Raw genomic sequence first — 14,201 nt, 5'->3', positions numbered from 1 at the left:
ATAAATGTCTAAAGCCATCTCTAAGGCATTAATTGAAAGTAAATATGTGCCTCCAACAATTTTTAAACAAATTTAGTGACTCTAAAGTCACACTGATAATCTGAGGTATAATATCCATACTTCCTCAATCTATCTATTGTAGCTCTTCAATATCTCCTCTTTTGCCAGCACTTAGCTTGAATATTTTTTCCTTCCCTTAAAGTAGAAAGCTATCTCTGAAAAGGAATTATAATGCAGAGATAAACCAGCAATAAAAAGATTATACATTGGATTACTGTACTAAGGTTTGAGACACTTTGTATTTGCAGATCTAGTTAGATAGAAAGATAGAAATGAAAAGATGGAAAAGGGGCAGGGAGAGGAAGAAAATCAAGAATTTAAGAAATGCTTATTACAGTGTGTCATACCTTGTTATTTTCTGTAGCTACAGTTGCTCTTATGCTATTTGCAGACAGGAGAACTATCTTTTCATTGGTTAGCCCCAAAAATGTTGCTCGTGGATGATGTAAGGAAGGATTCTTTGAAAGCGTAAGAAAAATGATTACCATTTTGTATGCTGATTTGAAGAGCTATTTAAAGCAAGATTTAATATAATGAAATACCTGCGCATTTCTGTAAGGCTCAGATTCACTCCACTTCCATTGATAAAGTTCTCCTTTACTGCTGACAGCCAAAAGCTCAGAATACAGAGCCCCAATACAGATGAATTTTGTTCCATCCTATATAGTGAAAATAACACAGTGGTATAAATATAACAACTGCCAAACCTAAAGATTTGGATGCATCACATTAATTACTACATCAAATTTCGATTAATTATGTGAACACACAAACCGCTTTAGCAAAGTCTCCAGCACAGCCCGCAATGCCCTCCTTTAAGTGGCCCGGCCTCCCCCCACCCCACCCCCAAACTCACTCTCCTCCAGTCATATTGGCCTTTTTCCCGCTCCTGCCAGGATCCCACCATGTCCTTGTTGTTCTCTTGCCTTGTTCCTCAGGTGACTCACTCCCTCTCCTCAATCAAGTCTGCTCAAATGTGACCTTCCCTGACTGCACTATCTACAAAATCAGCACTCTAATATTCCATCTCCTGACTGCTTTCTTTAGTTCACAGCACTTCACAACTTGACATATTGTATTTACTCATTTATCGTCTACTTCACTCAAATATAAGCTTTGTCTTGTTCACCACTGTATCCCCTGTTCTTAGAACAGTGAAGAGTAGATGCTCAATAAACGTGTTGAATAAATGAAGAAAAAACAGACTAAGGAGTTGAAGTGGGGAAAGTCGAGTATCAACACAAGATTCCTTCCCTGTAGCCTATTCCAAGCTGCTGAAACAAGTGTCTGTGTTGTTTTTTAAGGTAAAAGTTTATTTAGTTTTAAAGCAATGCACATGCAATGAGTTGGAACGCAATTAAATTAGAAAAAGTTCAGACAATAAATTAAATAAATAATATCAATGATAAAGTGATAATTTTTTTAACATAAGACCAAAATGATCAGAAATCTCACAGCAAAACTTGCCAATAAAAGATTTTACGTTGTATTTTTGCCACTGCAAAACTCCTCTGCTCTCTTTGATACCCCTGGCTCCAGAGTATGCTAAAGTAATGGCGTCTGTTTAGGTTTCCGTCAAATTCCAGTCTTATTTGGTCAGATGGGTTACGGTGCTCAGCTACAGTCTGTGAAGCCTGCCAAGACTTATAGTAACAACAGGTTACGCCTCAGAGCTGTATAGAAAGAACACTAATTTTAATCTTCTATTTTACCAGTGCCAGTCAGCTCTATTTTCAAGTCACATCTATGGAGGGATGGGAAAGAGACCAAACTTGAAATTTTCCAACTTAGCAATTCTACTCTCCCCTTCACCGTGGGCATCTGAAAAACACTGTGTACTTTCTCCAGGGCTGTTGCATCAAATCTTAACATTTCTACCTCACACTTCCTTCTTGACCCCTTGGTTAAAAAGATGATAGAATCAGACCAAGTGAGTCCAAAACCTGGATCCAACACTTACTAAGTAGGTAACTTCAGATAAGTTATGTAACTTCTCTGAACCCATTTCTTCACTTCTAAAATGGGTATAATAATAACACAATGGGGAGGGGGGTGGTGAAAACCAAATAAAGTAACATATATTAAAGTACCTGGCACAAATAAGTGGTCAAATTCAACTCTGGTTACTCTGCTGCCCTGACTTCATCTCCTACTCACCCAAAAGGCACAAGCTTCCTGAGTATTTCCATCTCCATCCAGATTTACTTAATGAAAAAACACCATTCTCCCCTCCCCCTCCCCATCTCAGAGAAAGAAGTGTCCCTCTCTACTATCTAAGGACAACTCACCACACACAGTGGATACAACCCTCTCTCATTACCTCAACAACTATCCAAACCAGTCCGCCCTTCAGCCTTAGGCCCGGGGAAGTGAATTGTCACTTGGCGCGCGTCTCACCTCACCGGCTCGCACTGACAGCTACACCTGCTCTTGCAACAGCCTTATCGATGCCCCATGCATTGAACCAATCCATCTTCTCTTCAAACTCTTTGAACCGTTGGACCCTGTTCATCACCAGTTCTAGAACCTCTCCTCTCCCTTGTTCACAGGTCACTACTCTCTACTGGTCTTCCTCCTGTCTTCATGACTGCAGTATTTTCTCCACCTCCCTTGTACCACCATGTACTCCCTGACCCAGATTCTGTCCTTGTCCCTTTATTCAAATTATGCTCCACCCTCAGCCTAAGTGACTGTATCTACTGGGGCACCATGCTTTTAAACATGTACATCTTCTATCTCCAGACTAACCTGCAGATTAACTGTCTGGATGTCTGAAAAGCACCCTACCATCTCCAAAATGAATCCATCGTCTCCTCCAAAGCTACATGTCCCCTGTAGTCCCCACCTCCACGAATGACATCACCACCCACACTGTAATAGGAGGGCAACAAGGGAACCTGGGCCCTCTCTTCAACTCCTCCTCTTCTCTCAACCAGATGGTGACTAGCAAACCAACGCTATACTTTGTCTCAACTTCCTCGCAGATTCTTCCCTTCATGTGTCCTCACTGTCATTGCTTTGGTTGAGATCCTCACAATTCCTTTCTGTAACAATTCTACCAGTCTCTTAACTGACTCTAGATTTTTACTATTCCTGTCTTTCTCCCACCACTGTGCCAAGAGTGCTCGTCTCCTTAAAAATACACAAAACCAAACCCCACCAATCTCAGCATGTCATTTCTCTAAGAACTTTGCTGGCAGAACAACATCCTAACTCTCTGGCAAGTTGTCTAGGGCTCTCTGGTCTTCTCCACCCTGCTCTTCTCCTTCTCCCACCACAGAGCAGCAATTCTCAATTTCTCACTGTTCCGCAAACACACCCTGACCTTTCCTGACTGTAGGTCCATACTTGATGTGTTTGGAATGCCTTTGCATCTTGGTTAATGCCTACTTAACCTTAAAAATGCTGCTTAAATGTCATCTCCCCTGTGAAGTCTTTGCCACATCTCTCAGGTGGTGTTAGTCATTCCCCACTCTGAGCCCCTATAAATACCGTATTCACACCTTCAGTCTAGCACTGGTCATGCTGTGAACACATTTCATTGTATGTGAATGTCTGTCTTCCCCAGTGAGTTGCCTATGGGGAGGTCCATAACGAGTTCACCTCTACATTCCCACGGGCCAGCTGGGTGCTTGGCACATAGTAGGAGCACACTGACAACTGAAGGAACAAATATATCTCAACTCAAACTTTTTGAGTAAAAACTCTGCCAGAGCAGTACAATCCTAAACAATTCATCCCTATAGCCACAGCATGGTGTGTGAGGCACTCTCAGAACTGACTTGCCTATATCCTTCAAGGATGGGCCAGTGTTCCCCAGCTCATTAGTCCTGAATGAGCTAAGTGAACCCTGAAGGCCCTGAGAATCCATTATGGACAAATGTGGAGGGATGGCAAAACCACCAACCAAAGGATGATGATGGAAAAATCACCTATTGTCTCTTGCTTAATTTAGATCAGTAGGTGGAGAAATACAAAGCAATCAAATACACACAAAGAAACAGTATTTTAGCTCATGCACTTCATAATGTCATAGAAAACAAGGCTTTTATCGTTTTGATGAAATACTAGTGGCTGCTTTTGAGCGAGTTGGGCACTGCTTCAACCCAACTGGAAAAGGTGGATATGCACATTTCCTTAAAGATCAGTAGTTTGTAGCTCTATTTTTTTTTTTTTAACAAAACGAATCCTTTAGAAGCTGAATCTAATCAATAAATTTGCAACTGTCTGAACATTAAACATCAACCAAATGAGGAATCCCTCCCTAAAGACAGATGGAAAATGTCAAAAATATGATAAAAATTACCTAAAAAAGCCAAAGCTTTAAAAGAAAAAGAAAAGAAAAAGGTCATCCAGCATAGCAACATGAACTCCTATTAACTTCATCTAGTTAGTGACTTATATTTTTTAAAAATTGGTCTTATTATTCCTAAATTTCTCCCCACAAACCTTTAAATTTTCCTACTATCAGCAAACACTAGCTTTCCCATTAAGTACCAATTCTAACTGCAATGTGCTGTGTATTATGGCTGAAATGGATGTTATACAACTACAGGTTACATGGCACAGTTTGGTCAACTGTCCTTATTCACACTTCACTTCTCCTTACCTATCTAGGTTTCCATTTTCTCCTTATGCCTGGCTTCTCTTCCTCTTCATGACCTCTTCTCCTTTTGCTCTTACTTCATTATTAAAGTACATTTGTGACACACCTAGCCAACTTTTAACAGATACTTCCTGGAAGCTTCCATATGTCGATTTAAAAAAAAAAAAAAAAGACCTTCCTCACCCAACTTCCACTTCTAGAACCTTGAAGGCGAAGCAGAGTGACCAACAAGTGTGATCAACTGGTCCCAACAGTGATGCTGCTTCAAATAATTTAAGGAGCCAAATGTCATGGGACTATTTCCTCTCAACACCATTCAAAGAAACTTGAGAATAACATACAACTCTACAATTCAAAAGGCTGGTGGAGAATAAATTTTCTTATTTTCCCTAAACTATACAAAAATAGATCCAGAATAGTAAGGGACATGACTGTAAATTAACAATACTGACTTGCTGAATCAGTTTCGTTTCTTCATCACCCACCACACAACTTTCGTCAAATTCTTCTCTGGGAGCTTACTGGAAATAAAGGATGTGTGCATTTTCTAATTTGAAAGGGTTTGTTTTGTTACAGGGCACAAAGCAGAAGTTTTTATGTTCAACTTCAGCAGATTTACTTAGCATGGATTTCCGCGTAAGTTTTCTCTGCCCTTTCCCTTCAGCATTTACTACTTAGCTCTTACCTTTGCATTCTTACTTTTAACAGCCCTTGTTATTATTGTAGCTGCATTTTTTATTCTCTTATCAGTCACTTTAGATTCTTGTTGGAAGTAGGTTGGTGTAAGTATCAGTATATATAATTATCTATCTATATATATATATATATAGTTACAGTGTAAATGTAGACATTCAGCAACACAGAACTAAATTTCTAATCTGAGAAAAGTAAATTCCAAAAATGACTGAGAAGCGAAAATGGAGCCATGTTAGATAATCGCCTAATTGAAAGATTGCACCTTCCCAGCAAAGTAACTCTTAGTAATCACTCTGGCCTCCTGTGATTCCCCAAAGCCTCTTATACCTAATTCCATTATGGTACTTACACCAAAGTATTAACATCATTGTTCTGCCTTTCTACAAAACTCTCACCCTAACACCTGAACAAAAGGCCTAACACACAATATGCATTTAATCAAGGCTACTCAATTACTGACTCGATGACCCTCACCTCTGTCTTCATGGAGCTTTCAACAGCTCTACAATTATTAATTATGCTTTTTTTTTTTTTTTAAAGATGCTGAAAAGTTAATGAGGGGAAAAAACTTTATGCTTTTTTTCTTTCTTTCTTTTTACCTTTTGACCCCTTCACCCATTTTCCCCACTCCCCACCTCTGGCAACTTCCAGTCTGTTCTCTGTATCTATGAGCTTGGTTCTCTTTTTGGTGGGTTTTTTTTTTTTAGGATTCTACATTTAAGTGAGAGCGTATGGTATCTGTCTTTCTCCGACTAATTTCATTTAGCATAATGCCCTCAAGGGACATCCATATTGTCGAAAACAGGAAAGATTTCATTCTTTTTTTAATGGCTGAATAATACTGGCACGCGTGCATGTGTGCGTGTGTGTCCCCATCCATTGATGGATGCTTAGGTTGCTTCCATATCTTGGCTATTGTAAACAATGCTGCAATGGACATGGGGGTACATGTATTTCGAGTTAGTGTTTTCATTTTCTTCAGATAAATACCCAGAAGTGGAAATGCTAAATCATACAGTAGTTCTGTTTTTAATTTTTTAAAGAACCTCCCTACTGTTTTCCATAGTGGCTGAACCAATGTACATTCCCACCAACAGTGCACAAGGGTTCCCAAATATGCTTTTATACTAATTTTGACATTTAAATCAAAAAAAATAATTTATGGAAATAAAGTTTAAGGTTACCTCAAATATTTTCAGTTTAAGATTATACTGTAAAGGCTTAAAGAGAACATTCATTCCACCATTAAAGGAGCTTTATTAGCCTAGAAAATGGTGAAATTTTGAAGAAGTAGCTGTTCCTCTAAATAGGTGGTGGGAAAGTCAAGATTATTCCAGATAATTTAACAATGGAATTTCTCAGGTACTCTAACAAAAGGAAGAATGAAAAATACCATGGATACTAACCGAACTTACAATTTATAAATACTGGATTAGGTCATTTCTGAAATTAAGCTGGGACACCCTCTTCCCACCCCCCCCCCCCCACCCCACCAAAAAACAAAGGGAAAAAAAAAAAAAAAAAGAGAGAGAGAGAGAACAAAAGAGACAGAGAGAGAGACTACTTCCAAACAGTGCGTGCTGACGCCCTATACCTCCCTGCTCTCTCCGCCTACCTCTCCATCTCCTGTCAAGCTTGCCCCCAAACCCTTTTCTCCTCCTCAGGGATCACCACCCCCAATTCTGCAGGACTAATAAGGCCCCACATAGTGCCTGTTTCTTCATGTGGACTGTATCCTATGCCCCTGTATGATCATTTTGCACACTCTTCTAAAAGCAAGGCCCTTTAACAACTCTCTGCATTCTCTTTCCAACTGTAGCATTCAGCCTTGCAAACAATCATCTAATGGTTTGTTGATAACTGGGATAATGCTTAACAGCTTAATTAGGTTTATGCTGTTTTCTTTCCCTGAACTGAAATTTTTGATGTCTAAATTTCAATCACAAGCTAATAAAAAGTAGTTCTTCAGTGACATTTTAAATTAGGTTTTTCTTTAATAGGAAAAAAAGGTATAGGTAGGATATACTTTGTTGCACACACTGCTATTTCTCCTTCATTCAATGTCTAAACAAACCAAGTAACACACTAAGTAAGTAAGGCCTGTACAGTGTCAAGATTTTATGATGCACTTAGCAACTGTCTCTGAAAACAAGCTATACCCAAAACCATGCCTATCAGTAAAGGCCAACAAAGACCGGCTAACTCTAACAGAGAGTACGCTGGCCAGGGAAAAAGCTTGCTAAACTCATACTGTTCAAAACACTTTCAGATGTGTGACAAAGAAGCCTACACTAATATGTATGCAATGGCACTATTAAAACAAGATTAATGAGTCCTCTATTACTTCCTGCCAATATGACATAGACACAGCTCTAGCATGATCAAGACAAGAGAAACAGGAAACAAAGAACAATGTAGGGAAAAAAAAAGAAATGAAAAAGAAAAAGCCCAATGGTTTAAATCACCTCCTACCATATGAAGTAAAAGTAGAAATTGGAACATTTCTAGTTTTATGGAAATAAGTAAGAGAATACAATTCAGGGAAAGTCTGTCAGCTGCCAAAGAAAACAGAATAACCTTTTGCTTACAAAGAGGCTGATTGAAATTCATGTTCCTTCTTGCATTCAAGCTTTCCACATGAGCTGAATGCAGAGGAAAATAAATGAACTACATCAAGATTCACAATAACTATGAAAAATAAACAAATTCAGAACACTAAATAATATTTTTCCTGTAATATCCCAAATTCAACTTCAAAGAAAGAAAAGAAATCTACGTCAGAATCTCCTTATCTGCTAGAGATAACCTTCAAGTTCTTATCTTCTTTTACTTCTACTTTAGAAAATTTCTTATCCAACTGGCTCTGGAAATAAGAAACAGGACTCCAAAAAACACGTGAAAAACCCATGGCTTCCTACAGGAGCCTTTGAAGATAAATTACCAATCACTTAAGACAGTGAAACCTACACACCATCAATAGACTATGTCTATATGGGAAAAGAATCTAAAGAAGAGTGGATTATATGTATTTGTGTAACAGATTCACTTTGCTGTACACCTGAAACTAACACAACATTGTAAATCAATTACACCCCAATAAAAATAAAAATAAAAGTAAAATAAAAGGATGTGTCAACTCTGTTTCACTTGTAGCAGTGATGGATTTTTACAGATTCAAATCAACTTAAATCCTGCATGCTTTCTAGAAGCTAGTCATTGTACTACTCCTCAGGATGCAGAGCATAATTCTCCCAGTCCATTCCTGTTCAGCCTGCTTTGTCTCCCACAGCTTTTAGAGCAAAGGGCCTGTCAGAATTCACTGCCATCAAACGGGAAAGCTAACTAATCAAAGAAACGCAGATCCCTAATCTTGCCCTGACGTGCATGCTTGTAACAATGACCAGAAACCTGCCCTGCAGAAAATGGGGTACTCTTGACAGTACAAAACAAATTCCTATCAAGAAATATACCATTAGTTACTGGTGTAATTACCACCAGAAAAGAAATCCTGAAACAGAATGCTGATGTATTATCTGGAACTACCATCCTTATTTCTCTGATTTACTTCATCAAGTAGAAAAAGAAATAGCACCACTGAACACATCTCCTTAAAACGACTCCTGTACTGTCAAATAAAGATGATCTACTTATATTTTAAAACAAAACAAAAATATCACTTTATGTCTGCATTTTATTTTTATTTTTTATTTTCTGGCCGCGCCATGCAGCATGAGGGATCTCAGTTCCCTGACCACGGATCGAACCCAGGACCCCTGCAGTGGAAGCACGGAGTCCTAACCACTGGACCGCCAGGGAAGTCCTATGTCTGCATTTTAAATGACAGTACGAAAATCTGAAATAAAACAGAAACCTTTTTGGGGGGGTGGAGGGGAGTGCCAGGAACTCAGTTAAAATGGAAAAGGTGGGTGGGGATTCTTTTCAAATACCTTATCAGGCCACCACTGCAAATCTTCTCCTAGAGACACTGGACTTTGAACAGGTGTATTCTTCTTATCCAAGTTTGGCTCTCCTTCCTTGCTGGTAGAGCCCCTTTCATTATCAAATGAGGCTCCATCAAGCCACCTTCGTTCACGTAAACGTAAAACGGATTCACGTTCACGCAACAGCTCAGAGTCTCTCTCTAAGGGAAGAAGGAGAACTGGTATGCAATTGGGTCACACCAGTGGGATAAAAGTAAGCCACTCTCTAGTAAAGACCCTTCAGGATGCAACTAACAGCAGTTTATCCACTCACAAGAATTTAATGTAAATGTATATCTAATAAGCTTGACATGCAACATTCAAAACATTAACTCTTTCAAGTGAATGTATGAAAATTATAAACTAGCATTTTTAAGCACTATGTAGGGGCAGACTTTTCTGAATTCCAACTATATGCTTTTAGAGCGGAACTGCTTTATTTTAAAGTGGATTTTGGATTTTTTAAATGGAGTTTTAAATTTTTGGCTTTCATTAAAAATGTTTACCATAACTTTTAAATATATTAGAAAATATTCATAACTTAAAATTTTAACACGTTAGATAAACCAAAAAAGAGTATTTGTTAGAGAGTCTACACATACAGATTAAAAAAAAAAAAACAAATCTTGGAAAGGGTAAAATAAAAATCCATTAACATTAACTATAAAACTTCTGATAATCCAAGCCCTTGTTTAGAGTAATTTTATAGGCTGGATTTTTATGGAATAGTCTTAAAATTTTTGAGAAACTAGACAGAATTTTTTTTCTTTTGAGAATCTTTACAGAAGATTACTTTACAAAAATGCTTCCCCTGAAACTGGCCTACAAACTTTTTAAAACCAGTTTTTTTCAGCTTGCTCACATATTACTTTTTTAAAATAGGCAACCAAAATAAACTTTCCAAGACTTGGATAGTAAGGATTGAAAACAATATTAAGTTGAACCATATAAAACTGCCATCCATGCAGATCTAACATGGTCAAGTACCACCAATTTCATATGGTTCAAAGTAAAACAGATGCCCACATAGAATGACCTAAGGAAAAGCAAAAGGGAGAAATTTAGAAGGAGTTTTATTTGTGTTAGATATTGAATATCTGAAATGCAATACTTGATGCATTTAAGGCAGTAAAATATGCACTTATTTTTAAAAAAATTTTAAGCTGTTACATAATAGGTTCAGTACACTAAAAGATCATCATAAGTCTGTTATTTTAAAACTGCTTTCAAGTACTAGGTGTTTGCAGTAAGGTCTTAATATAAAACAGCATCCTTTCCAGTTTACTAATGATAAGTAAATAATATATCTGATTCTTGCCTGTTATTTCAACCAAGCAGTTTTACATTCTGGAAAGTAAAAATACTGACTTACAAAAGTTAAAATGCAAGCTAAATCCATATCAACATACACAGAGAAAGGTTTATATTTGTATGATTTCAAAACCTTCTTTCTGAACTCTACTGTGTACTATACCTTTTCAAGATTTCAAACTTCTGAAAATATCATTTTAGTACGATAAGCATTTCTATATATTTATTATTGATCAATCTCATTCTAATAAGTTTTTTCATATTTCACTCTTCCATCTAACCAGGGTTTAAAATGAACAAAATAATCACTTTATTTTAATCAAATAAACTAAAGAGACTTGTTATCTGAATGCTGCATGTCACCGTAAAGCAGAATTCTGCTTTTACTTCAGAATCCATATTCCTAATTTAAAAATACAGTTAGGTAAGTTGTAACCCTTTACATATATGCTACTATTAGATAAGATCATCTCTAAAGTTCTACTGTGGCTCTTCAAAATCAAAAGTAACTATTTTAATGCCAAAGCATCCAAAAACACTAACAAGTAATGATTTCGTCTACTGTAATATTAAAAGTTCACATACAATGAATTCTACCACTATCTCTCCATACAGTCAGCCAATAATCACAAAGAAATAAATGCAAAATTACCTCGAGATGAGCCTAGCCTGGAAAGTGACGAACGACGAAAAGAAGGGTAACCAAAATAGCTAATGTCTTCAGAAAACATGGCATCTGCATCAATAATGACACTTGGGTGGGCAGAATGAATGTCAGCATCAAGAAGAGACATAAGATCCTCTATAAATAGAAACAAATATAAATGAAACAGATATAGAGAAAAAAATCTGCAGACCATTGAAAAGTCCCTGAAAATTAAAACATTAAAATCAGGGACTGACTACTGACATAACCTGAGAAGAAAAGCAGTAACTACCTAGGAAATAAAGTTAACGTTATTAACATAGATTTTAAGAAATATCAATTGCATGATTGTTGCTTGGGCTAACTACTAAATTACCACAAGAAAACAAGATCACTATTTAAGATTCTTGTGACATCACAGAAAGTCAAAATCTAAATGCAGTTCAGTTATTCCATATTCAGCAATAAGGGCATCAAAATTCCAGAGTCATCTGTCAGCCAGTGATAAAGACATGCACATACATCCATGCCTTTACTAGGACCAAACACAAGTCCACTGAGCAAAAACATTTTCCCTTAAAGAGAATTTTACCATCAAATCAAACACTACAGTGAGAAATATCTACCACCTTGGAAAGAACAGTCAGAAAATCTATTGCACTTTAAAATTCCATTCCCCAGTCAAAAAAAATCTCTCCCTTCAGAGATGAGAAAACCATGATGGTGATCCACCAACCTCCAGGCAAATAAGATTCACTGGCTGTATCATCCCCATCATCTCCATCTTCATCATCCCGGCTAAGTAAATTATTTACAGCAAGGTTTACATCAAGATTTGTTCGCTGAAGTTCTCGAATAATGACACTTCTGGATTTGCCTTGTAAAACGACTTGGGCCTGAAACAAAAAATAAAGAAGAGTGCTATGCTAAGTATCTTTTTCATAACTTCTTTATTAAAATCAGCTTTCTAGGATCAATACAGAAAACCAGTATTTCACAATTCATGATATAAATCATGACTACAGCCCGCTATATTTAGTTAAACCTCACCCTGTCCTGCTGTCTTACGTTAAGTGTTCTACAAGATCCATACCTGTGAAATCAGCTCCTCTGGAATCACAGATGCTGGAATAACTGGCTGGGGTTGACTGCCCAAAAGCCCAGACCCTCGATCCCGTCCCGTCCGAATTACTCGAGTCTGTCGGCGAGAATCTCGAGCTCCAGCTGACGACCTACCAGAGGATCCTCCTCCACTTCCACCCACTCCAGAACTCCAGCGACTTCTAAATATTGGAGAATTTAAAGAAACAGCACTTTAAACAATCATTCAGAAAGATCGCTTTGGGTCTCATTTTCATTATCTTAGAATATGATAAAGCTATTTTTCTAATTGACGTAATATGCTATAGTAGTATTTTGACAGAATAGAACTGAACTTTAAAATAACACTTCCAATTTTTTTAAATGCTGAAGTATAAACTCACTTTTTAGAAAGATATATAGCACACTTTTGCATCTTTTAAAACAATTTTTAAAAGAACCACATACCAAGCATTTCTAGTCACAGCTCTAAAGTGAGTTACAGAATACATCTCACCTTTGCGTGAAAGACCTATCAGACATAACTACTAACAGTCTGCAGCACAAAAAGTAAAATTCAGAGTTTAAAGCTTAAAGACACAAATAAATGGAAAGACACCCGTGCCCATGGGTTGGAAGATTTAATATTGTTAAGATGTCCATATTGCTCAAAGCAATCTACAGATTCATTAAAATCCCTATCAAAATCCCAATGGATTTTGTCCCTCAAAGGACACAATCAACAGAGTAAGGAAGCAACCTATAGAATGGAAGAAAATATTTGCAAATCATATATCTAATGAGAGGTTAATAGCCAGAATATATAAAGAGCTCCAACACACTCAACAAAAAAATCAAATAACCTGATTAAAAAATGAGAAAGAATGCGAATAGACATTTCTCCAAAGATAATACACAAATGGCCAAGTAAGCATATGAAAAGATGTTCAACATCACTAATCATGAGAGAAATGCAAATCAAAACCACAATCACCTATCACCTCACACCCATCAGAATGGCTACCATGAAAAAAAAAAAGAGAGAAAATTACAAGTGTTGGCAAGGATGTATAGAAACTGTAACCCTAGTGCACTGTAGGCAGGACTGTAAAATAGTGCAGTGCTATGAAAAACAGGATGACGTTTCCTAAAAAATTAAAAATAGAACCACTATATATGACTCAGCAGTTATAATTCTAGGTATACATCCAAAAGAATTGAAAACAGAGTCTCGAAGAGGTATTTGCATACCCATGTTCATAGCAGCACTATGCGTAAGAGCTGCGTGGTAAAACGTTGATTCATCTCAATTAATGTCTCGATTTGATCGCTATCAACGTCAACTGGTCTGCTCAACCGTGGAGCACCATCATCCAGAGAGAAATCTCCAGCACGGAACTTCGCAAACCACTTTTGACACGTTCGATCAGTCACAGCACCTTCCCCATACACTGCACAATTTTTTTTGGTGTTTGTGTTTTTTACCTTTCTTGAAATAATAAAGCATAATATGCCGAAAATGTTGTTTTTCTTCCATCTTCAATATTAAAATGGCTACACAAAAATTCACCAATTTTGATAAGTTTTTTTAAATGCACGCTGATATGACAGCTGTCACAATACAATCTAACAAAATTGTTTCAAATGAAGTTAAAGACAACTAAGCGCCACTAGAGCCATCTTACGGGAAAACCGAACGAACCTTTTGGCCAACCCAATACAACACAGATGAACCTTGAAGATATTATGCTAAGTGAAATAAGCCAATCACAAGAAGACAAATACTGTATGATTACAAATATAAAAGGTACCTGAAGTAGTC

At 37.2% G+C, this 14,201-nt stretch overlaps 1 protein-coding gene across 1 annotated transcript in view; it reads right to left on the bottom strand.

Annotated features, from left to right (window-relative positions):
* Nucleotides 1-14,201, bottom strand: part of UBR5 (ubiquitin protein ligase E3 component n-recognin 5) — a 141,078-nt gene that overhangs the window by 75,530 nt on the left and 51,347 nt on the right. The window contains exons 6-11 of the mRNA XM_059902338.1: nt 12,393-12,582; nt 12,036-12,195; nt 11,306-11,455; nt 9,310-9,521; nt 603-719; nt 408-518 (exon numbers count right to left, since the gene is read on the bottom strand). Of these exons, the coding sequence (XP_059758321.1) occupies nt 408-518; nt 603-719; nt 9,310-9,521; nt 11,306-11,455; nt 12,036-12,195; nt 12,393-12,582 (940 nt within the window). The remainder of the gene's footprint in view (nt 1-407; nt 519-602; nt 720-9,309; nt 9,522-11,305; nt 11,456-12,035; nt 12,196-12,392; nt 12,583-14,201) is intronic.

This window comes from Balaenoptera ricei, chromosome 17, assembly GCF_028023285.1.
Source record: "Balaenoptera ricei isolate mBalRic1 chromosome 17, mBalRic1.hap2, whole genome shotgun sequence".
NCBI classification, from domain to species: domain Eukaryota; kingdom Metazoa; phylum Chordata; class Mammalia; order Artiodactyla; family Balaenopteridae; genus Balaenoptera; species Balaenoptera ricei.
The sequence above is the reverse complement of the archived record's forward strand: the minus strand, read 5'-3'. Positions and strand labels throughout refer to the sequence as shown.